Source organism: Cryptomeria japonica, chromosome 7, assembly GCF_030272615.1.
Source record: "Cryptomeria japonica chromosome 7, Sugi_1.0, whole genome shotgun sequence".
NCBI lineage: Eukaryota > Viridiplantae > Streptophyta > Pinopsida > Cupressales > Cupressaceae > Cryptomeria > Cryptomeria japonica.
Window position 1 is genome coordinate 716850384 of NC_081411.1, and position 26839 is coordinate 716877222.

The 26839-nt window shown below is 36.4% G+C and overlaps 1 protein-coding gene across 1 annotated transcript in view; it reads right to left on the reverse strand.

Annotated features, from left to right (window-relative positions):
- LOC131040248 (SEC12-like protein 1) overlaps window positions 1-26839 on the reverse strand; it is a 72197-nt gene that overhangs the window by 30386 nt on the left and 14972 nt on the right. The window contains exons 3-8 of the mRNA XM_057973140.2: window positions 20641-20773; window positions 20430-20521; window positions 20239-20338; window positions 20038-20110; window positions 19807-19927; window positions 12231-12350 (exon numbers count right to left, since the gene is read on the reverse strand). Coding sequence (XP_057829123.1) covers window positions 12231-12350; window positions 19807-19927; window positions 20038-20110; window positions 20239-20338; window positions 20430-20521; window positions 20641-20773 — 639 coding nt within the window. The remainder of the gene's footprint in view (window positions 1-12230; window positions 12351-19806; window positions 19928-20037; window positions 20111-20238; window positions 20339-20429; window positions 20522-20640; window positions 20774-26839) is intronic.

The following is a 26839-nucleotide window of genomic DNA, read 5'->3' on the forward strand; positions in this document are numbered from 1 at the left end:
TAAAAGGACAAGTCAATCAAATCTATAAGGCAAGCTGAGGTGTCATTCCAGTCACCATTTGTTCAATCAAAGGGTACCAAGTCAACGTTCATTCAAGGAGGAAATAAGTGACACGTGGCACTACATCAAATATTATTTACCTTACTTACCCTCATCTCTCATTGGTCAATGTAATGGTGGTTGTAACAAACCCTAATTAGGGTTTCTATTTGTTGATCCTGGCCATGATTGTGAATCAATTTGAGTCATTCATTGTAATGAGCTATCTATATAAGGCTCAGTGCTCTCATTTGTAAAGATTAATAGTTAGAGATAGAAGACTAGAAGAGTAGTTGTGAAGGCAATTAGGAATTAGAAGAGAGGAGTAGGGTAGGAGAAGAAGAAATTGTTGCTAATACTTGTAAATGAATATACTCTTTTCATTGAAGATATGGTGAAATGTGTTGTTTCAACAAGTTGCATGGTTTCCAATTCTCATTTGCTTTTATGTTGATTAGGTGAATGAAAGATTATGTGGGTGATTAATGGCGAAATTCATTTAGTCCACACCACTAGCTTCTTGTTGATTGTAAGTTCGCCTTGCGTGGTCAACTCGAATTTTATGTGAACTTAACTTCAATTATTGCTCGTCCATTGGTATGCATTGCCTTTATGGTATTGATGTTGATGGTAGTAATTTGAACATCATATATTTACCTTAGAAGATTGCACTAGCTTTGTGGAGGTGTTCATTCAGTCAAAGCAAAGTCTAGTTGAGTCTCACCAAGTCATCCACTACATCCTACATTCTTAGGATTAGATTAGATTCTCTAAACCCTTTCCTTTTGATCTTTCTTTTTTAGATGAGTTAGTCCCACGTTCCAGCAACGTTTAAGTATTCAAGCATTCAAATACAACGTAAGTCCCCTTATGATTTCAGCATTCTCACATCAACCATTGAGCTTATCCAAACGTCCAAACCTGACATTCCGTAACCTTGGAGTTGTCTCATTTGATCGTGAACCATATCATTTGAGAGACTTTGTTCAAGAGAGGATAAGATACCTTGGTATTTTATTCTGTGATCGTATGTGCATAAAAAACACAACAACGGGACGTTCCTACCTATTGTGGGCCAAGTGATAAATTGGTTACCCCAAGGGATAGAACTGATCATAGTTGGACATTCCTGCTGCTGGTGGGATGTGAGGCGAATGGCCATGATTTGGATGTGACGTCTCTCAGGCTTAGTTGGGCTGGGCAGTTTACTGGCACACTTTCAAGTTTCCTACTGAGCTAAGCAATGATTGGTTATAGGTTAATTAGCTACTCATAATGTTTATTGTAATCTGCATGTTCACTATGTCTACATATATTCATGTGTACGCTCTATGTTTTCATGTGTATGCTCCGTGTTTAGTTCATGCCTGCATTCTCAGCTTGTCTATTCCATGAACCTCTATGATTATTGCCTTGGGTTGATCTAGAATATGATAATAACAAGAGTAAACCAAAAAGATATGAATTTATTTAGGGTAATAGAAGTGTGTCATGCTTCTAATCCTCATCTTAATATATATTAGATCGCACATGCTTTAACGCAAAGAGATATCCACAGTATGGTGCAAGCGTTGGGTCAACCAAATACCAATCTCCAAGGGTTGATTTATTCAGTTCTTAGAACCCTACATTTCTTGACGACAAGCAATCTTGGGAAGGGCAAACTGTCATGCCCCTGCCTGAGGTTAGGGCTAAATAAAAAACAAATCACAATATTAAATAATGAAACTCAAAAACAAGGAAAGAATAGAATTTAAATTAATTTAAATAAATATTCTGGCCAACCCCCTAGAGATGAGCACCCATCGTTTGCAAGCAGATAAATTAAATAAAATTAATTTTTTGCTGCGTTGGGCCAACCTCCTTGAAGAGTCGGCCCTCTTGGGTGAAAGGTGTCTTTGGCATGGTATATAAGAAGAAAAGTTTGAGATGAGGGTGGCGAAAAAAATATGGAATATCATTCCTATTTAGAGCAGAAAAGGAGAATTACATCTGATTCAAGGGAAATCGTTCAGCATCAGCATTCAGAAAAGCAATCAGGCAGATAGAGATCTGATCAGAAATCCTTAATTGTCACAGGCTGTAGCATTACTGTTCAATTGTAGGCAAAAACTAGGGCATTTTCAAAAGGTGACATTACAGTAGGAGTGCAATCTAAAATCAGCCTTCAAAGTATAAGGTCCTTCTATGTCAGTGTTCGAGAAGGATTGTCATTTGTAGTTTATGCAAAGTGTAAATAGAGTCCAGACTTTTATGGGATTGTAACTTACAATTGCAACCAAACCCTGAGTCTAAGTTGCCTGATGGAGCTGCAATGTGCATTTCAGATCCAAAGTCCAACCTGTAAGCAGTTTGCCATAGGAACCTAAAATTGATGGCTCTAACCTTTCTCCTTGTCAAATGGTTTCATAGAGATGTTATGAACATAAACTAATGGTTTTTATTGTCCTACCTCTCGTCCATAGCTTGTTTTACATGCCAACCTTAGTCTCCTATCCTAAGGTCATGTCTTCTGCTTGTGTTCTTGTAATTATGCTTTGGGGTACACGCATATCGACATGGGTTGTATATAACACCTTGGGTATGTTAGTTTGTTATGTGGTCTTATTATACCACTTTTGCCATGTGAAAAATTTGTTTGGTCGTCTTTTGTTCGTTAACGTCTTGAGTAATAAAAAAGGGTTTTTACATTACAATGTCGTGCACCCATCAACATCATAGTTACGTGTACAAAAGGCCCTTACTTCCTTAGGGCTATTGGTTGAGGTAGCCTACAAACATATATGGTGAACTCCTTGTTGTGTGCATGCAATGAATAATGCACCTAAGGACATGAGAAAAATCAATTGAATCAAAGGGGTTGCTAATGATGTTAAAGATGTGTAGATGATTATCTACAACAATCACACTTCAAATGCAATCTTTTGTATCTTCTCCATAAAGGAATTTCTTAAGCCTATATAGACAACATATGTATTGGGCTTCAATATCTTGGAGAGGATGCTTGACTTGTAGGAGGAATTACAACTAATCGTCATGTTAGTAGAGTGGAATTGATGGCCTAGTTTAAGTCATAGAAAAGGAAGAGCATGAAAGAGGTGGAGAAGAGTGACAATTTTTAGGCTGATACAAATTATATTGTCTCCATCATTACTCTAGTCTTCAAAGTCATTAGATATGGGGACACTAATGCACTTAGCCTTGCAAAGGTATATGAGTGCATTAATAGTATGATTGGCTAAATGAAGGCTTTTATACAAGAGAAAGACTATAAATAGCAAGTCTACAATGAGCATATTCAACCAATCATTCATCAAAGATGGAAGAAGCTCAACACTTGTTTGTGAATGGCTACCTATGCATTGAACCCTAAGCGATACATGCAAAGGTCTAGCTTACCCCTATACTATAATATTTCAGAGGACTTAAGATGATGAACTATAGGAACTTGGCATCAATTTAATAATAGACTACTTCTCCAAGAAGTGTGGACAGCTCCCAAAAGGATAGAATCACATTTTGAAAGCATCACGAGTCTCACCAAGATCACCTAAACTTGTTGCCATGAACAAAACTATTACTTGATCAATTCTATGCTCTCCAAGAAAGTTGGAGTTCCCCTTGCCCATCAATTAGCCTACGACAAAACTTGAAAATAAACTAGTTGTTCTCAAACTGACTATGCTTGAGAAGAGGAGATTACATATAGTCCTGTGTTTTTCAAAAAAATTGGCAATTTTTTCCTTATATAACCTCAAAATTCATTTTTCTATAATTTTTCAGTTTCAAACTTTACCAAGTAAATGCAAACATACTAAACAATTTGTGACCATCGAACTAGGGCAATGATGGCATGCATTTGGTATTGCTCATTCAAATACTCATTTTGCTTATTTTCCAATTGCAATGTGAAAGTGGTAGGGTTTTTTTGTTCTAAACCTATTAAACTCAAACCTAAGTTTGTAAGCTACTAACAATGCATAATGTCATAAATCCTAACCCTACGCCTACGTTTTTGGGTTAAGGTTCTGGCTTTTTATATTTTCAAGACAATGCTGCCATGTTTCTATCAAAACCTAACCATAAAATAACTTTTACTTTAGGTTCGTAATAGGGTTCAGAGTTCCCAGACTCGCCGCGAGTCAGGCGAGTTCGCCGAGTTGGTGAGTCGAGCCAAGCTCGGCAAGTTTTGCTGACTCACGGCTCGGACTCGGCGAGTTTTGCCAAAACTCGCCGAGTCCGAGCTCCAGGACTCGGCCGTGCGATATAGGCAATTCCGATTTTAAAAAACAAAAAAAATAAAAGCTTTTTCATTTGTTTTTTTTTACCTTTCTCTTTCATATAACCCTAAAAGGTCTTCTAATTGTTAGTTGTGAGAAGAAGAGAGGAAAAGTGAGAGAGAGGAAGGAAAACAAGAGGCCATAGGTTTGCAACCAACAAGGAAGAAGAGCATCAAGGAGACCACAAATCACATTGGGGAGGCCATAGGCTTGCATTGAGAGCATCAAGGAGTCCAAAGCAAGACTTCTCAACTCATTTGAAAGAGGTAAGGTAGATTTTGCTTTTTTTTTTAGGTATGTTAATGGATTTTTTTCATTTGTTTGTTAATTTTTTTTTAGTTTAACAGTTAACTTTCCAAATCTTGAATGTTTTTATTTTTTTAGCTTAATTACAATGAGAGAAGTAGAATAATAGCAAAGTGCAAACCCTACATTTTTTTAGAAAAAAATTGTAAACATGTATTTACAATTTTTATTTTTTTTAAAGTAGGGTTTGCTAATTTTTTCTATTAGTTTATAACTTTATTAAATTTTCTTATTGCAGCAGCCTTCACGTTTAAAAAACATTTGTTTTTCACAATGCCTAAAAAGGATGAGGCTTGGAAATATACTGAAGACTTTATTGGCAAACAAAAAAATCAAACAAAATGTTTTTTTTGTAAAGAAATTAATTTTGGTGGCATCAATAGATTTAAATACCATATTGCCGGCATACCTGGCCATGATATTGAGGTATGCAAATTACAAACTCCTGAGGCAAAACGTTTCTGTTATGTCCAATTAAAAACACATGAACAAGAAAAGTTAACTAAGAAGAGGCAATTGGAAGAGTTAAGTGCTATTGGCTCCCATGCACCCACATCCGCATCTGCATCCACATCCGTAGGCTGTGTTGGAGAGGGTTCTTCCATGCCTCCCTTTCACCCTAGTGCTTCTGCTAGTGCTAGTGCTTCTACTTCTACTCCTCCTAGTGGCACTATTACCTTTGGCCCTAGAGTTCGGAAATCCAGGTTGGATAGTTATTTTGTGCCGCGTAGTACTCCTGGGGGGCACAACCCTCGCTTGAGGGCATGGGTTGGAACAAGGAGGTTCATGATGCTGCAAGAAAACAAATTTGCAAGTTTTGGTGCTTTTGCAACATTCCATTTATTGCAGCCAGGTAATTCTTTTTGATTTGATTGCTTTAAGTTTAAAAGTAAATTTATAGTTTGAAGTTGAACTCTACTTTGTCTAATCATAATCTATTTGTGACAGGTCTCCTTATTGGCAAGGCATGGTAGATTCCATAACCATTTGTGGTGCGGGGTTTAAAGCCCCTACCGATGCTGAGTTAAGTGGCCCCCTCTTGTTACAAATGGTTGAGGATATGAAAGTTGAGCTAGAGGACCACCGACAGTCTTGGAGCCAAAAGGGTTGCACCATCATGACAGATGGTTGGACGGATAGGAGGAATAGAACACTCCTAAATTTTCTTGTTTCCTGCGGAGGTGATTGATCATGATTCATTCTAATTTGTACTTCCCTAAATGCATTGAATAAATTAAATTTTGATTTGTTGAAAGTTTGAAACTCTATTTTCAGGATCCACCATGTTCTTGAAATCTATTGATGCTTCCTCACATGTGAAAAATGCCACATACTTATGTGAGGCTATTGAGGAAGTCATACAAGAGGTGGGGGAAGAAAATGTGGTGCAGGTGGTGACAGATAATGCAGCAAGTTATGTTGCTGCAGGTAAATTTTGAACTTTTCAAGTCTTGATGGAGATGCATCTATGATTATTTAAAATTTTCTTAACACATCAAAATTTCTAATTAACTTAAAATTGCTGCAGGTAAACTTTTGATGGAGAGGCACCCGAAAATTTTTTGGTCTCCTTGTGCGGCCCATTGCCTTGACCTCATGTTGGAGGATATTGGTAAGCTTGAATGGGTGAAATCAATAGATGAAAGGGCCAAAAATATCAGCAAGTTTATCTACAATCATGCATTGGTCCTTAGCATTATGAGGCAATACACAGGGCAAAAGGAGTTGGCTCGTCTTGGTATCACGAGGTTTGCCTCAAACTTCCTCACACTGAAATCCTTGATAAAATCAAAGGCGGCTTTGAGGCGTATGTTTGTTGGTGAGGAGTGGACTTCCTCATCCTATGCTACGACCACTGCAGGGATAGATGTGGTAAATTGCATTTTTGATGAGCCAGGTTTTTGGACCCCCTGTGGAGAAACCGTGCAGGTAAATTTATTACAATTTAACATTTAGTATCTACTATCTAGTATCTACTATTTAGTAATTTAATTTTAATTTATTAACAATTTAACTTTGCAATTTTTCTTTTTTTTTAATTTAATTTGTGACTTAATTGTTTTTGTTTAACATTATGTGTAGGTCACTGAGCCCCTCGTAGTTCTCCTACGAGTTGTTGATGGGGAGAAGCCCTCTATGGGCTATATATATGAGGGTATGGATAGGGCCAAGGAGGCCATTAGGTCCATATATGCAGGAGATGAGGATAAGTATGGCTCCATTTGGGAGATTATTGATAGGAGATGGCAGAACCAGCTTCACAGGCCCATCCATGTAGCAGCCTATTACCTCAATCCGGCATTTCGATTCCGTGATGACTTCAAGGCGGATGAGGAGGTTCTTAGTGGCATGTATACAGTGGTTCAAAAGTTGTGTACTGATGGCACAGCCTCAAGTACAATGCTCCAGCTGGATAAATATAATAATCGAGAAGGGGCAATCTTCGCAAGCAGCATGTGCATAGAGGCTCGAACACAATTGCAGCCAGGTAGAAATATATATAAACTTAAGATTCTTAAGTTTATGGCTTATACATTTTAATTTTTTATTTTATAATCTAGCCTTAAAGTTGGAAATGAGTTTGATTTTTTTTTCTTTTTCGTTATTTCAGATAGATGGTGGTAAATGTTTGGGCCCTCAACCCCAAACCTTCAAAAAATTGCCATCCGTATTTTGAGCCAGCCATGCAGCGCTTCTGGATGTGAGCGCAATTGGTCCATGTTCGAGCACATCCACTCGAAGAGGCGTAATAGATTGTCTGTGGAGAGGTTGAATGATCTTGAATTTGTTCATTACAACCTCCGTCTTAGGACCATACAGATTTTGGATACTGACTCCTCTCTGATCACTTTAGCGGAGATCGATCCAGAGTCTGAGTGGATCACTGAGTCTACCGATCCCGTCTTCACTGAGGAGGACCATGAGTGGGTTGACTAGGCAGACAGAGAGGCTAAGGCTGTGGCTATGGCAGAGGAGGAGGATAGAGCACGATCCGGCACAGGCACCTCACAGGCGGAGACTATGGCTTCTCAGTCATCCAGGACCTACCTTAGACGCATTTGTAGGAGGCAGACAGACTACTCTGAGGCTGAGGATGAGCTAGAGCCTGAGCCATAGACTTGTTTTTGTTTACAGTTATATATATATATGTTTGGGAACATTTGATGTCATGGATTTTATATACATTTGACAACATTTATAACTCTATATATCTATGTTTTCTATTTCCTTCAGCTACAATTTACATTTCTATGCATGTGATGGATGTATGTTTATGTATGTGATCAAATTAGCTTCTATTTGATGATGTTATAGTGTCTTTAAGCTTTATTCAATAATGGGTGCATGAAACAAGTTTTAAATCGTTAAAAATCTCTAAATTTCAAGGGTTTTTTATTTTGCCAAGTCATAGCCGAGTCGTCGCTGAGTCACGAGTCGAGTCGGCCTTGCCGAGTCCGAGCTGAGTCCGAGTCTGGGATCTTTGATAGGGTTAGATTTACTATTTTTTACTAAAAATAAAGGCTGACAGTTCTATTTCCTATTTAATTTCTTTTGCTAAATGCTACACTTGCTAATCTAAACCTAATCCTAATAGTCCTCAACTATTTTTTAGTTTACAGTTAGATTTTTTTACCTTTTTTAACTAAATGTAAAGGCTGTTAGGTGCTTTTATTTTTTATACTAAACAAAAAGATCGCTATGCATTTCTTTTTTTAATTTCCCTAAGGGTATGCATGTGTTTTCTTTCTGCTCATATTTCACCATGCCACAAGACAAATTTTGCAGCGGCTATGATTGCATGCTTATTCCAATTTGAATCAATAGCAATGTGTAATATTGCTACATTAATGTTTTCATAATATCATTATTACCATTCTTTTCCTTGCACTTAACATATGTAGTAATGATGAAACAATAATTTGTAGAAAAAATAAAAAATTACTATTATTATATATATATATATATATATATATATATATATATATATATATATATATATATATATATATATATATATATATATATATATATATATATATATATATATATATATATATTGTATTACAAAATGATATTAAATATTTATCATTCAACATATATTACTTTGAACAAAATGATATTAAATATTTATCATTTAACATATATATTACTTTAAACAAGTATTACCAATTAAAAGGAAATGGTGCCTAATATTTACGTTGGGCTCTAAGTCTATTGGTCAACAAGAAAAAGAGACATCCCTTGGCCAAGTAGACGTCTCCATATGAAGAGACGTGTTCATTTGCCCATACCAAAAGGTATTTAGGACTGGACAAACTTCCATCAAAAGCCACCAAAAGGATAAAGGAGGAAAGAATTAAGGAAAAGATCGCAGAGCAGGTCACGCACATAGTAACAGTCTGGTCGGTTTTCCTCGTATGTTCAATCCAATCATTGCTGACTGTACATTAGACAGTAAAGTTATTTTTGTATTTGTTATTCAATATATATGAGCACTTAATAATTTATATATATAGAGAGAGAAAGAATAATTATATGAATTTATATACACGAGGATAAATTAATAATCCATTCTGAAAGTTAAAGGTAGGCAATACTTAATCAGATTTACAATGATACAAAATTACAAATACATCAACAATAAATAAATAAATTTATCAAGAACATAACTACCATTTAATTTAATACATCAAATAAGAGTTAATCGATTACACAAATAAAAGGATCATAAATAAATAGATAACAGGATAAATAAACAATTGATAAACAGAATGTCTTAAACTGACCTAAAACCATAATCAATTCTGTATTTCCTATTCCTCAAGGGAGATGGGTGCTGCTAGAAAAGGGGCAAAATAAAACCACTTCAATAGGAAACCCCAAGGGTGAAAGGACTCCTCCTCAAATCTGGACTGCAGGCCCCAAGGGTGAATGGACTGAGTCCCGGTAATCTTAGTTACATTGAGGAAGTGTGTCAAGCACCATAGGCAGTCAAGCCCTCTTCTGGGAATAGGGTCAGATTGGTTTGGGTTTAGGTATGGTTTCAATAAGTTATATTACAAAGAATTAGGTAGTTATGCTCAATTAATAACAATAGAAGGTAGCAAATATAGATGTCGCTCTTGGAAATTGACAGTGTATAAATAGGGGGACATTACAAAATGCAATTTGTGTGGGAATGAAAGTGGTTGTGGAATCAACCATTTCAAATGACATCTTACAAAGTTGTCAAGAGATGATGTGAGAGCTTGTAGGAGGTATCTTGAATCTTGATGATGTGATCCACCATGTGTTATTGTCTCTTGAGGCCTTTGCAAAAAGCATTGTGAAAATGACAAAAATTACTGTTGATGCATCACATGGTCATATAGTGATGCAGTCCTTAGTTTGGATAGGGAAAAAGTTCAAGTTGCAGAGCACAATACCTCTATTGCCACATCATCTTCCACACCATCTATCATTTCCAAAAAACCTAATACTTGTGTGGAAAATGTGAATGCCTTTTTTGAATTTTGCACCAAGGATGAAGCCCAACCATCATTGGAGAGATTGAGGAAAAAATGTTTTTTGCACAAGAGAAGAAAAGACCTATGTGTAGTATGTCAATGAGGCGCATCGCCATATTAAATTTCAGCTTATCTTACTCCATTAATAGAACTTGTCCTCCTCCAATGTGCGTTGTTGTAGAGTTTCTTTTAGTGAGAAAATAACCAATGGTGGAGGATTATGAACAAGGACATAGTGCGCTTAACACACAAACCTAATGCCAAGATAGACATGGACAATTATAGGCTAGAATTAGCTTGGATGCTTGTGCTTAACAAAATTCCCTTCTATGATAATTTGATGAATTAAGCGAGGTTTTCAAGGATACTTGCATTATGTTTTGCAAGAATTTAACAAAATTTGTGGATCACTTGCTATTACATTGTTCCTTTTCCTCTACAATTTGGAAACATGTTCTTTCAATGATGGGGTTGAGTTGGGTCAATTATGCTCCCCTTCATTCGCATTTGTGCAATTGACCTAAAGGTTTGCAATGTATGTGTCCTCTCTAGAAGAGTGTTTTAGTGTGTACTTCGGGTATTTGGCTAGAACAATATAGTCAAACTTTTAATGGCATTCTTTTGCCTGGCAGTAGTGTTGGAGAAAGGTGGAATCCATACAAGCTTATGTAATCCTTGTCAAGTCATCTAGGTCTAGTTCACTCTCAAACCATGACCTTATTTTGAAAAACTAGAACATCTTGATCCAAGCCCTAGTAAAGGGCTACTAAGAAGCAATAAATAGTTAGTGAGACAAAATGTAGCTTGGTTGAAATCTCTAGCTGGTTTCCACAAGCTTAACTTCAATGGTGCATCTTAGGGTAACCCTGGCTTGGCTAGGGCTAGAGTGGCTTGGTTGCTTCCCTTGGTTCAGAGCAATTAGTGTTGGATATCAAGTATTTGGTAGTGATCCAAAGCCTGCATAAGGGATCTTATCAGAACTTGAAGAATCGACACTTCTCAGATGAGGCGATGGAATTGAGTAAATCTTTTGATGAAATCTTATTCTCAAATTGCTATTGAGAACCTAACTTGGTGGCAGATTTTCTCACCAATGCAAGAGATGATCAAGAGCCTTTCTTGGCCCTTTTTAGTGAGTGAGTGGAATCTTGGTCAGGCTTAGACAAAGTTTTGGTTTTATGCCACTTTAGTTGTCATTTTGGTCCTTCTCCCTTGTACCACACAGCATAGATATGACAGACTAAAAATTTTTCCCTAGTCTTTCTTTGTGTGAAAACCATTTTATTTCGACTAGAGGAAGGGTTAGCAGCTTAAGTTAAAGTTGACCTAGATGAGATATAGGTCAAGCTAGAAGCTTTGAAATCCTCACGTATGATGTTGGATGTCAATCTTGTTAGGAAGGAGATTTTGACTATGTAAAGGGAATAAAAGGATACTAGGATAGCAAATCCTTCAATTTTCATTTATACATGGTTGTGGATAATTTAATGGTCACCTACTCCCGTAGGTGTTTGGAGGTGTTTAGCACCTTTTTATGTGCTGGTTTGAGTTAAGGTAGATTGTTGCATGCAAAGAAGCAGGTGGAACTTTTTTGGGGGTAAGTTCTCGGCCCTAGACTCTAATTGTGCAGGTGCTTCCTCTACAATGGGTCTGGAAAGAAGTAAGAAAGTGGCAATTGTTGATCTAGATGGTTTGGGTGTAATTAGTATTCGGGTGTTGGTGGTTGGGGAATCTCTATGTAGGTTGGAAGCTCGCCCTTTGTTGGACGTATCCCTAATCATGTTTTGGTAGACATTAGCTTTAGCTTCAGTTGGTGGTGACCTTTCTGTCATTGTGTTTTGGTTGGCTCAGCCTTTGGTTTTTGGCTATGTTGTATGGTGGTCATTATGTCTGTTTATACATTTGTTTTCTATTTTACAGGCAAGGGCCCGTATAGATCCCTCACTAATTAATTAAAAAAAACTGTCTATATGCTTAAATGAGAAAAATAATTGTAAGACAAAAAAATCATCAATTATGTAAGAAAACTAAAAGTAAAACCTTCTAAGAATTTCATTGAGATAAATCTGAATAAATTGACTTCTAAAATTGCACTGACCTTCCATTGCAGGAAAATTCTATTGATCTGACAGTTGCACCAACATGTGCTCTTTTGATTGAATGTTGCACTTGCATTTTTTGCACTTCTATTATAGATATATCCCCTTCAATGCTTCCTCTATGCATAAGATTGTTAAAAAGTGATCAGTATAAATTCATTTCAAATTTGCGCAAAAATTAAAGCTATTTCGCAACTTTTGGCTTCACATTGTCTCTTAATAAAAGTAAATTTAAATACTTTCAAGTAAACTGTACAATATTTTTGTTCTTGAAGAACAAAAAATTATATGAAATGATTGCGAAAGAAGTTATGCTGTATCTAGTGTACAAAAGATGGTGTGGCTGGCCTCCATGAAAATTTGTGGTGAGAGAATTAATGAAACTGGCATGGCATTAGCTATACATGTTGTGATACCCTGTGATTAATAATATATAATTTCTTCACATGCAATGATACAACTGATTGACAACATACAAAAAAACTGTCTAAGAAGACATAATAACAGACAAAAAGTAAACCAAGCAGATAAAACAACTCAATTTGCAGTATGAAACCGTAGATGACTATTGCATACAGCAAGAAATAAAAAAATTTCCAAACTACAACTTGTCATTGCCAAGATCCAACTACATCTCTGAACTTTCACACTAAGATTTGATAATTCACAGAGAACTTTATAATTCAATTCATCATGGTCCTACTGAAAAATAAAAGTGAGATATGGCATCCTGCTAAATGGTAGGCATTTGAATTGAATTGATGACATCCTACATTACTGAAAGAAAAGTTTGAAAACTTGGACTTGGCATAGACTAGGCATGGACTCAACAACAAAAAATAGGACTTGGCAAAAAAAACAGTAATTTTACAAAAAAAGAAAGAAATTAATTCATTTAGAGAACATAAAAGCCTAAATTGACTATCAATTTGTCAAAATTCAAACATTACACGTCATATGATCTTCAAACACTCAATGTTTGAAATTTCATAATTCATACTCATAGTTTCAAACTTTCAAATGTATAATAGCATCATAAGTTTATAAATGTTTACATATAATGATATGACAAAATGAGAAAACAACCAAATACAATCTACATCTTCCTCTTTCCCCTCCTATCGTAACTCAATTTGTCAGGCCTCGAACTAAAAGGTGCTAGAGTATCAAAATGATGATGAATTGTTTCTTCGACATTGTCTTTTTGGATCTCAAATGCTCATCTTCTCCTCTCCTTCCTTTCCTATTTTGCTGTTCCAACCTGTTTTAGAAAAGATCGGACAAAAATAAAGTCACTTTTAATGTTTTTTGTCAACCTAGTCACACCCAAGTGGACCCGAGAAAACATACCAAAAACTTGGGAGTCCGAGTTTGGGACTCAAGGAATCTTGGGGCGAGACTTTGACGAGTACTCTCCAGAACTCTTTTGGACTTGCTGTGGGAGTCTGTGGTGAGGGGACTCGGCCAAAGATAGGACTCCAATGTTTGGAGAGTTCTACAAAGTACTCACAAAGCCCATTTGTTTTAATGTTGTAGAAGTAGTATATCATATATTAATGTTAGTATACCAAAATTGGAATCCCAAAATTCAACATGCTATCACATTAGAGAGGTCAGGTACAAATTTTGAAAAATCAATTCATATCATCAAAGTGAACATGTATTTGGAAAAATTATTAAAAGTACTAATTAAAATTGAAAATAGAATACAAATGATCAATGATTAAAAAAATAAGATTTTGCTTTCTTTCATGTTATCAAAGGCAAAAATTAAGGCCAATTTATTCAACCTTGCACGCTCAATCAAGATAGGATGTAGAGTTCAATGTAATATGTGATTATCATTGGAAAATAATTTAAGAAGTGAGTATCTGTCTTGAAACTCAGTTTGTTTATGGGATCTACTCTCTTAATCCTAGATCCTTAAATTTTTTGATATTTTTTAAGTTAAAATTCTACTCTTTCTAATTTCCTAAAGGGAATTCTTTAAGATATTTGAAGACAACTTTGTATTTGAAGACCTTTACATGTCCTCAATAGTATTCCTTGCCTCTCCCAAAATTGAACCTATTATTGATGTTTCTATGTATTAATAGATTGCTTCTTCTTGGTTCATCAAATGTTTTAGAGAATCCTTGTCTTCTCAAACCCCTTAGATCTGGTTATATTCTCAATGATGCAAACATACTTTACAATTTTACAATGAAAAAGAGATTCAAATGAATTTCCTTCACATCATTCATAAGTAGTACTTATTATGAACTGATCACAAGATGAATTTTCTCCCAAAGGTTTGACACAAAATGAGGCCCACTTTGTTGAATAATATGTGAGACAAAAGCCATTATGATTAGAAAGAAATAATAAAATTGCAGTTGTATCAACAATTAGCCAAAATTGATCAATGTGGGCAGGGGATGATTATAATAAACACAATCATTTGAAGAGCTCATCTTGGACCAGTTTTTGTTTGTGATGAGCTATTTTAACAGTTTGTCCCTACTGCCTGCTGGATCTAGATACAATCCACTCGAGTCGCATCTTGGTCTAGTGTGAGAAGCTGTGTCCAAGAGTCGTTTTTTAGCCTGTGGGTTCATCCTGAGGGAACCCCGACAAACCGACATTGAACCCTGCAAAGTTTCTGAGAATCTTGAATTAATCAATATTTTTTAATTGTTTTTGGATGCATAAAGATATATCTGTTTCCCCCCAAAAAAGGATTGGTGGGCACAAACTTTTAACAGCCTTTGTCCTCCTAATCATGTGCTGCCCTCCCATTCACATGTTGCCCTCTTGCTTGCACATCTGATTTGCAGATTTATTCATAAGATCATCACAAAAAAGGTCCGTGAGGGGGAGTTCACTGTAATGTCCCCTTTTGTTTGACCCTCAAAAATAATTAAATGATTGTAACTAAATTGTCAAAAAAAATAAAAATTATGAGACAACTAATTTTAATTATTTAAAAGGTTCACTAAAACAATTAAATACTTCCTCAACTATTTTTATAAGTGACTTTATATTACGGAGATTAATAAAAGGTCACTTTATTATTAAAATGGATTAAAAATATATTATTTCTGGAAGTTCCAGGAAAGATTATAAAAGGAGGAATGAGGGAGTCATCTGGATATGCTTGGTTTCATTATTTCTCTTGAGAGTTTGAGAGCTTTTGCCTTTCGATTCAAGAAATTTGAGGATGGAAACCCTTGGAATTTCTCAGTGGATTGGACGAAAACCCAGTTCATCTTTGGGGGTGGATTCATGTCAGGTGTCACATTCACGCTTCAATGCAAATTGGTGAAGCCTTCTTCAAAGACCAATTTCTGAGGTAATCAATAATTCTTTTGATTCAAAAGTTTAATTTCAGTATTCAGATAATTTGGTAAGAATATATTGAGATATTTGGGTTATCTTTTAATATAATCCATAAGTTCAAGGTTTGGAGAAATTATTTTATATGGTCCAATAATAGGAGTAAATAATCTCCTTGTGAGCTTTTGACGTGAATCTTTGAAGAACTGGGTGGTTCATTCTATTGATATCATGGCAAAAGGAACTTTCTTGCTTGGAATATTTAAATCGTGATCTTTGTCTTGGCATGGAGTTGTGAATGTTTGGGCTGAGTCTTTGGCTGTGGTTGGATAAAATTATTTGGAAAGGCTTATTATTATTAATTAGTCTGAAATAATCCCTAGGCGTGGACCTTCACAGGAATGTTAACTGGCATGGATTATATCAATTTCGTGGGCGGCTATTCTACTTCTTTTGATAGACATGAGCTAAACCTTTGCTTTGTTTGAGGGACTCTGATTTATGCTCACGTGTGTATCTTCTTCAGCTGTGAGACTCCCTAGCTTTGCGCGGCTCCTTCAGATTGACATGAGGAACTTGAAGAGTTTGTGTAACGTGGTTATCATATGCCTAATCAACGGAGCTTTGGTTCAGTATTCCTAGAGATCAATTTTGATGTGAAGACATGTTGTGCTTGTGCGTGGAATAGCTGAGTGAGGTGTGGTGTCCTCTTTCCTTGTTGGCGTTAGAGGCAATCTTCATTCATAGCACAGGTTAAGGATGTTGGCGTGAATAAACTACAGAAGATTGAGTGATGAGTTTGTGCTCATTTTGGAAATTCATTTGAAGAGGTATTGCTGGAATCAAGACTTCAAAAAGAAGATAAAGTGTGGTGTGAGCTTCTGTTGCACGGTTGAGATGTAAACAGTCCTTCATGACAGACTCATGCTCTTGACCACAACACATCTGCAAGTCACTTGGTTCTCAAATATGGAAGGTGCAAATAAATAAGTGACAACTGGAACCTTCACTGCTGCTACGGGATTTGTGAAAATTGCTATCTCCTTATCGTAGGAATCCTTTGTATTTATACTTAGGGCCTTCAACACAAGCATAAATACTTGGTCAGATCTGCATAGGCTATTCTATGTGTAAACTCCATCAGACTATCATTTGCTGCAATAAAGAGAATCTTACAGTGCTCATGAAAAGGAGGTTGTGGCTGAAGAATCAGGCACAAACTCAGAAATATCTGAAGTTGGGATTGGAGACACGGATGAATGTATGACTTCTTCTAAGGGATGTAAGCTTCCTCCCAAGGCATGAGACTTCAATACTATGCAGGGTTTTGGCTGCAATACATTCTTGAGGTCATTTCCAGTATTTGAAGACTGCAGCATTTGTCATTTCCAATTATTATGTATTTCAGACTGAGTTGCAATCGAGGTCATCCTTTGCAAGCTTATGAAATAATGAACGTAATTGCTACTGTTGATTTTAGATTGTCATCTGTGATAAAAAAGGCAGGAATTTCCAGTTTTGAAATCTTTTCTTACTTGTGAGCTTATGAGTTCTTTTCTATATTGGTAGCATGCTATTTCTGTTCTGTTATTTAAATGCTATAAGCACATACATCTTCCTGAATGTTTAAACCCCACAAACCTCAAAACAAACAGACAGCGAACTAGAACTCAGAACAGAAATACAGTGAATTGGTTGTTATCAAATTTGAGGCATTTGGGACAAAAGTGAATTGATAGGGGTTAGGATTCAGTTTGCATGCGATATTGGACAAAAGTAAAACAGATGGATTGGTGTTCTTGTAGTTCTAGAAATCTAGTTGGGTTCCATTCAATCAAGAGTGAGTGCTAGTTCAAGTAAAAGACAAAAATTCATTTGGTTATTTAAATATTATTTATTCATGTAAGTTTACATACTATGGGAGATTACAATGGTACAATAAAAATTTATTTATTTGTTCATTTACTAATGTAAATTTTAGTTATGATTTATTATATTATAATTATATATTAATTTTATTTATATTGTATAGGGTTTATAATATTAAGAAACATGAATATTTTTGTTATTAATTTATTTGGTTGTAAACATGTAATGTTTATAATTTTTATATATTTTTGTATAGACAAATCCAAAATGAACCCAACCCCTAAATTCTTCTTGACCAATTCCACAAACCGAACCAGCAAACCTGAACCCAAACCAGTAGTAGGATTGATAACTTGGACAAGAGAACTGAAAGAGGTCAAATGTGTACGAAAGAGACAGACAAAAACAAAATCATCCAAAGACTGGCCTTGCGGTAGTTTTCCCTTGTGACGAGAGAATTGATAGCATAATAAACATACAAAGCCAGTTCATTAAGTGTCTCTATAATCAAAGATCTTTGAGATGGACATGGAAACCTTAGCTAAGATGATGGGGGGTTGTGATCACCTAGTCAATAATTCAGTAGTTACTCTAAATGCGCAAAAATCAATCACATATGATTTTGAACACTTTAGACAAAGTGTTAGCATTTAAGGAGAGAGAATCATTAAAAATAAAATTATAACTGCTCAGAAGCTATGTTACCCCGAGTTTCCGGGACACGGGGGGACGGGGAAACGGGTTTCCGGGACTTTTTTTTCCCGGAGCAGGGGACGGCTATATATATATATATGGAAATCTGAAATTTTAAATATATTCATGAATTATATATTTATAAAACATTGTAACACAGTAAACATTCATCGTAGCAACATAATAACATTTATAAATCAGAATCTAGACTCTAAATCTAAAATCATTGAATCATCATAGAACTAAGAACATAGCATCAAACGAATCAAATCGAATCATCATAGAATAAGAACATAGGATAGCATCATGATCAAATGAATCAAATGAGAGTTCAAATTTCAATTTCATACATTCATAGAAATTAAAAAATATTGCTGCATTAAACATTTCAATATTAAAAAATATCGTTGTTTTGACTATCGCTGCATTTCAATATTTAAAACACCGCTGTTTTAATATAATTATATAAAAAAAAAAATTTATAAAAAAAATTGTTTTTTAATGCCTCTTGCTGACGGAAATGGCCGCCTGTCCCCGGGGCGGTCGAGGGAGCCCCGGGGACGGCTTGGCCGTCCATTTACAATCAATGGCCTCCGACCATATTGTTGACCATTTCCGAGTTTCCGGGACAGTTTCCAAAAATTTTGCTCGGTCAGGGACGGCTTGGAAACGTTTCTAGCCGTCCCCCCATCCCCAAAACCGTTTCCATTTTTGAAACGTGTGCCTTTAGGTTGGAAACGCATTTCCAAGTAACACTGCTCAGAAGTGGTTAATTGACTAGCTGATGGTACAAAGCTAGGATTAAACTTTAAAGTAATGGGTAAGGGGGAAGTAACTTGCAATGTCGGATGCTGTGAAAAACTTTGGAATATAAAAATTTCTTAACAGAGATATTATTGAGAAATTATGCAATATGCAGCACATCGAAATTTACTGAAGCATGGGAATAATGAAATCAAAACCATATACTTGAAGATGGATAAATTATAAGCTGTAGAAAATTTTGTATCATGCAAGCTAACTGGAGAATCCTGTTTCAATGAATCATCAATCTGAATGATTTCTTCCCTACAGTGATTAAAACAGGGAATGATTTACAATTAGACAGTATACCATTATATACAACCGGAAAACCCATGTGGGCTTATATTTTATTTATATGAATAAATTTTCTATGATGTGACTAATATGAGTGGACAAATGCTTCTAGGAGGACACTTTCCACAACCCTTAATCAGCACATAACAGCCATAGAGTAAACAATGAAAGAAGTTATCACCTATAACAAAGGCAAAAATAATCAAATAGCATGGCTTCATCTTCCCATGAAATATTTTTTCTAATATGATTGGGTAAAATAGATTGAAACAGAACAGATTAATCCAATGAAGCTCTCTTGTGAGAATATCAAGGCATGGTGGTCCAAACTATAGGACTTAGGAAGCTTTATGTCGAAGGAGTAGTTCAAATGCACTTGGTTCCAGAAGATACTAGAACTCCCAATTGATCACAATTTTGGTAATACCCACTTTCTATAAAATGATTTCAAACTTTCAAACCTTCAAAATTTTAAATCAATCATCCACATTTTCCCTATTATCTTGTTTTGATCCTTTCCAGTTAATAGCTGTTCAAAATTTTGGTAAGATTGCTGCCTATGCACATAAAAGGTTTGCTGACTTAAGTTATAAATCTTACATAGCAAGAAACTTTCCATTTCGACTGATGCCAAATGCTGAGATCGGTTTGTCAAAGAACTTCTTCTGCCCTAATTTCTTCCATGTAGCCATATTCCAAACTGCGATACTTGATTTGCCACCTGAATTGGAATATAATTATTCCAACAAAGTTTGAAAAATAAAGTAGCCATAGAATGCACAATGTAAAACAAGAGTTGTGCATTTCAGATGCCTGTGAGCGAAAGCATACCTCTTGTCACAGTGCAAAAAAGGAAAGGCTTAGTTCCATCCCGAGAAAATCTACAAAAGTCAATGCTATCACCCTGCAATTCATTCATAAACCCAATTTAGAACAACCAACAATCAAGATACTGTTATTCCTTCATAATGGAGCAATTATTAATTACTATTACACCAAACTCTACGACTATAGAATGCATTCAAATTCCACCTGATCACGTGCTAAAGTGGCTATTGGTACAGTCTTTGTGATGTCCCAAACTCTTGCAGGGCCAGCATTGGACGTTGAAGCCAAAAAGGCAGAGTCCAAGCTGAAATGAATTAAATATTTATAGCTTAGAAATGTAATAAAGAAATACAAAAAAGTCATAGATGATAAGCATCAGGTGCAAAAGATTCTACCTGAAATCTAAGTCTTTGAATGAACTCTGAGCTTTTGGTTCATCCAGTAAAAGCTGCATGCTTGGCCATTCAAAAACACGAAGGTGCCCATCCTGGAAAACAGATGAGTTATTCCTTAGAAAACAATCATACAAGATAGTTTATTGTAATTGATGATCAGATAGCAGTGATTGATAATCTCTAACTATGCAAAATAACAAAGATGCCTTGCCTCTCCTCCAGCTGCCAACTTGCATCCATCAACACTAAATGTGAGGCATTTCTGAGGCCCTACTCCTAAAAGAGGAGATAGAACTTTATCTGATACCTTCAGCTTTGATTTTAAATCATCAAGTTCAAAGTACCTGCAGGTACAGTCATATTTTTGTATTTATAGGGCCTTTTCTACAGGATCTGACATGCGCATGTAATTGAACAAAATAATAATGCAAAAATGAATGTCAGTACTTCCATAAGTATAACAATACCCATCCACTAACTGTGAATCTAGAATCACAAGATATATGAAGAAAATTAAACAGAAATGTAATGTCCCCTACTAGGAGGCTGCCTGTTTCTCAATGATTAACATACATTAGTATACATTGTTATGCTTTAAATCAGATTATTAAACTAGAGAACAATTGATTATTCATAATACAATCAATAATTATTATATTAGACCCATCCTTACATCTTTTCTAACCCTAACGAGGATGAGGAATTACTGTCATAGGGCGCTTGGAAACCACCTCAGCAAGTAGGCCCAAGAGTTTCATGAACACCCATCAATACCACCAATTGGCTCAAGGGTTTCATGAACACCCATCAATACCACCTCTTGGGGCTCACCTAATTTGGGACGGAATTACTACACCTCTCCTACACAAACCAACCTATCCTTCCAAAGGCATTAACAAAAGATTAAAGACTGTGTCATTAATATAACATCTTTCATTAATTATGAATGTATGTGCTTTGATATGTATGTATATTCAATCATTTCTGATATAATAGTGAATTCATTATTATTAGTCAGATAAATATATATATATATTATATTATGGGTTTATTCTATTTATATAATCATATGCATATTTATTATCATTTTTATTTGTATAATCATATGTATATTTATTGTCAATCAGCATAATTAATCCTTTAATTCATAATGGGCAGATACAACATACCAATCTGCTGTTTGTAAATAACTACTTGCCAATGAATGATAGATCCGAAGTCTGCAGATTGATATTCCTTATCACTGCCTTTTTCTCTCCTTCCCCCGTTCCTCCCTTCTAAAATGAATACTGATCCTCTTATATACTCATAATATCGAATGGTTGCATCTCTTGTTTGGAATGGACACAACCTTACCCTTTCTTAAGTGCACCTCTTGTTAATGATTAGACATTCTTCTAGTAATCCTACTTCTCCCTTTGAACTAATCGCTGCCTAATGATTACATTTCTTTAATTGCTGACAACAGTCATCGATATATTTTTGAGGCTAGGTCTTCTTAAACACGAATCGTTGATAATAGAGTGATTATGATGATCACTCAATATATAGTTTGTTCCTTCTACCCCGAATTCTTGGTGCGGTGAAATCGTTGCTGAAAAGACAATGTTACTTCTGCATTTTGTAGATGATGATATCGATGTTGAATTAACTTCGTAAATGGTCGATATAATATTGTTGAATATAGTGATCGCTCTCCTTGCCTAATGTCATTATGGCTATGATCATGCTAGATCAATGTTATAACATCAGTATGCATTATACATCTTCCTATGATGATTGATAAATGGAGTGAACTTAATGATTGAGATGTGGGATTGCTTTCGGTTAAGTTGTCCACACTAGTTCAATGTAATCGATGACTCTATATGACAACATTGGTTGCAGTCTTCGGTCTTGTTTTCCTTAGTCATAACTCACTCTATGTGTTGGCTTTGAATGTTGTTATCATCTATAAAGATAATACAAGTAGCTTTGTCAAGATTATTGCCTTATTTTACTAATCTATCTAATTATTGTTTTTGCTATTGATTTACGCGAATGTGTCCTAGGTCTGCCCTGCTTGGACGACACCATGTTTGGTCTCAGAACTGGGGACATGACAAGAAACCATAATGCTACTGAATTATTTAAAGCAATTGTTTAATCTCTGCATTAGAGACTTCAAATGCTAAAGAAGAAACAAAGCAACAGTATCAAGTAAGATTGCAAGACAAAGTGCAAGGCTCCATATAAACCTACCGGAAATGAAATCAAATTAGTCCCAAATCCAAGGACATTATGATTTCTCACCATGGATAATGCCATATCAATACTAGAAGTTAAAACCTGCATATCTCCAGTTTCCTGTCTGTCTCTAGAGACTCATATTTAATAAGAGGTTACAGATGAAGCGTTTTGACTACTCCTAGGACTGTCCACTTAGGCATCCTCAGCCCAAGACATTCTCCTATGAATATTATTAGATCTTCCATTCAACTTGTGGTGGTGAATGATCTTGCCAGCATAGTATTGAGAGTTGGACTCATCTTGCCAAGCACATTTTAGACTCACACTCAGATTCATACTAGGCTGAAAATCACCGAGCACAATTTAGATTCAAACTGAGACTCAGCAAAAAAACTCAACAAGAACCAACAAATTAAAAAACCATAAATGTGACATGTATCTCATTGAATAAATTTGATTCTCCTTCCTTAAAAAGATTAGTAACATTACTCATATACGCAAGGAAGTGAATTGACCATACGTACTATATTGCTTATTTATGGATAAACGAAGGTAGAAGGGACCCTTGGCCACTAGGGCACAAGTAGGGACACACTCCCAAGGAATGGAATACATGTCAGTTACCACCTTTGGATTAGCATGTTAATGAGGGGGTTTAAACCTGGGTCATCATCATTGTCACAAAACTCGATCACTATTGTTGGAATATAGCATAATAGTATAGTAGGTTAATAGGGAAATAGTTGTTGTTAGTAATTATACAGAATTGTTAGTAAACACATAATAATGGGAAGTTCAACCAATTAGGTAGTTGGAAGTTGGTAGTTGGTAGTTAGTAAATTACAAAATGAAGTTATCTTTATAAGCCATATGTTGTAATCAATGTGAATCAATCTAATCTATCCTGAATGAATAAATATGATATTTTCATTTTGCTGCAGTCATGTGAATTTCAATATGTTAGCAAAGCGCAGTGTCTGATGGAGTGGATATTTGAATTGTGTCTGATTGGTTGAAAGTCTATAGTGGGGCATAGTTTGCGTTAACAGGTAGCCTTGTCAGTGTCCATATTAAACTGTGTTGTGTAAAATTCTGCGTTATTATGTCATATGAACTATGGCAAATGGCATTGGCAAAGGAGGCATAGCGTCTGTGACTGGTGCAATGGGGACAATGCAGAGGAATCAGATTTTCCTTGAGTTGGCAGTCTTCTTCAAGAGACTAAGACCAAGCTGAGTTCTTGGAGCATTTAAATGCACAAAATTTTGTTACACAAATAAAAATTCCAGCCATCACAATTTTTCAAGAATAATGGAGAAGGATTTTAAGGGATTTCTATCAGCAGCCTACCAAATCTGCAGTTAGATTTCAAGCATTTTAATTTTTTATCCAATTTTCCTGAAAATGATTGGAACATTGGTGTGTTATTCACCTATACACCTATACAAAGTTCCTAGTAAGACAAGATGTGTAAACTTGCAGTTCATTTTGACATTGTTTGACCACAAACTAGTAAATAATTTCAAATGTCACAAAGTTTAGCATGGAGGCTTGTCTTAGTCAAGTGTTGCAATGGATGCAACTGCCAACTGCAAGGCATTCAGGCATTTGAATTAAGATCTCATTGCCACATCTTTGTCTGAATGGTTATTCAAGTGTGTATGAAGTGCAGGTGCACATACAGCATTGTTGTACATGTGGTGACAACTACGAGTATGGAATGTTCTAGGGGATGCTCAAAGGTAGTGTTGTCATTTTATGACACCCTTGGTCCATCAGTGAGAACCGATCAGAGATATGTTCTATGGACCAGCGTTGCCTCAATTGATCAAAAAGAAAGCAGAAGAATCATGAAGTATGAAGTGTTGCCTTGTCCGGAGGAAGTTCCTCCCTTGGCCTTTTCTTCCTTCTCCGGAACCCCGAGGTTCCGAGGTTCTTTCCCTTTGCCTTCTCCTCTCCTCTTCTCCGAAACTCCAGAACCCTGAGGTTCCGAGGTTCTTTCCCTTTGCCTTCTCATGTTCTCCTTCTCCGGAACTCTGAAACCCCGAGGTTCCGAAGTTCCTTCCCTTTGCTGCCTCTCCTTTCTTTTCCTGGAACTTCGGAACCCCGAGTTTCTAAAGTTCCTCTCCTTCTTTCCCTTTCTCTTCTTCTCTCCACAACCCTGAGGTTCCGAAATTCTTTTCTTTTCCTCTTCCCTTCCCTGTAACTCCAAAACCTCGAGGTTCCGAAGTTCCCCTCTAGCCTTTCTTCCTTCTTTTCTCCAGAACTCCGGAACCCCAAGGTTCCAAAGTTCTCTTCCTTTGCTTCCCCTTCTTCTCTCCGAGACTCCGGAAACCTGAGGTTCTGAAGTTCCTTCCCTCCTTGCCTTTACTCTCTAGTTTCCCCGGAACTCCGAAATCCCGAGGTTCCGAAGTTCCTTTCCTTCTCTTCCTCTCTCTATCTCGGAACCCTGAGGTTCCGAAGTTCTTTCCTTAGCCTTTTTTTGAGTTCTCCAGAACTCCGGAACCCCGAGGTTCTGAAGTTCCTTGCTGCTCTCCTTTCTCCTTCTCCAGGACTTCGAGACCCCGAGGTTCCGAAGTTCTTTCCTTGTCTTCCCCACTTTGGGAACCTGAGCTTCCAAAGTCCCCGGACTTCTTTCTGACTGGTGACACTTCCGGATGGCGTGATCGACACTCAAGGCTTTAAATGCTCCAACAGTTTTGGTGACTTGCGCACTTTCTTTTGTGGAGACACAGGGGTGCATTTAATGTTTTGGCAGGATTTCCATCAAGGGAGGTACGAAGCCATGCTTGGTGACTTGTGTCATGACTGCATACTCTGACTTTGGAAGGTCAGTCAATCCACCTTCTCAAGGTTGCCTTTTGTGGTATGGCTAGGTTGCTTGCAAGTACTGAGGTCAAATGCATACACTTCCCTGCACTTCCAAACTGACATACAGGGGTCATGATCACTCTTGTAACCATTTTTCTATATAAAAGTTGTTAAGCCTCATTGTAAAGGGTTCTCTAGTTGTTGCCTTGATCTTTCCTATGCTCTTTCTCTTCTCTTGAAGACTTGTAATTATTTTTGCATTTTTGCAACTATAAGTTTGGCCTTTGGCCTTTGAATGAATTGAAATTACATTCTTGCCTTCCTTCAACTTATGCATGTTGTGTATGTTTCCTTGCCTTCATCATAGGTGTATGTTTTGTGGCTCTTCTCTCCATATAGGTTGTGTTAACTTGTTTTTTCTGAGTGTGACTTGTGGGAAACCTTCTCCCCTCTTGGCATTCAATGAATTCTAACCTTCATACATGCATTGGGGTCACTCATAAAACTGAAGTTTGTGCATCCCCTGGGTGTTTCAGTTGATTTTTTGTGTCATTTTGGTAGGGAGAGGAACAATCTCTTCTTGGTGCATCACCTCCTTTTATTTCAAGCATTTCTCTCTTCCCTTTACCTCTGCAATTTGTTAGGATAGGCCTAGGAGTTAGTTTTGAAGTGTTGAGTTGGTTCAAAACCTACACTTGGATTGAGAAGGAAGTCGGCCTTCTCCGGAGATTCAACCCCCTTGCGCAAGGTCCCACACTTTGCGGCTGTTTCCATGTTTCACAAGGTTGATGAGTTGATGCTCAGCAAGGGTGCGAGCTTTTGTGATAAGAATTAGCATAAATAGCTATAAGTAATCAGTTGTTTGTTTATTACTGCAGCCCATAGTTGGTGTTTGGTTGTAGTGGAGGAAGATATGTATGCATTTAGGGAAGTCATTCAACAACCATTTGACTTTAAGTGAGTGCAATATCCAACCATATGTGGTGATTTTACATGGGGAAAAGTCATGTTTGGTACTATATGTGGTATGCTGATGTCATATTCTGGTCGTCTTACTATTGGTATTCTGCATGGTAGTTAGACAGCCGAGACTGTTGGAAATTGGAATTCCATAAGAATGTCTAAGTGGCTATATCTACTTGCTTGTACAGATGGGAAGGGTTGAGGATGACTGATACATTGTACCTTGAAGGTGTGAAGGTGTGACAGGCCTTGAGTTCTATGGCCATCAATAGCTTGTGGAGTGTATGGAGGCAGTCAAGCACATAAAGAGCCCAAAAAGTAAAAGAATGGATCGTAGATGATGACTAGTGAGCTTGTGTGGAATATGTTTTCAATTTCACTAAGCCCATCATGAGCATGATTAGGTA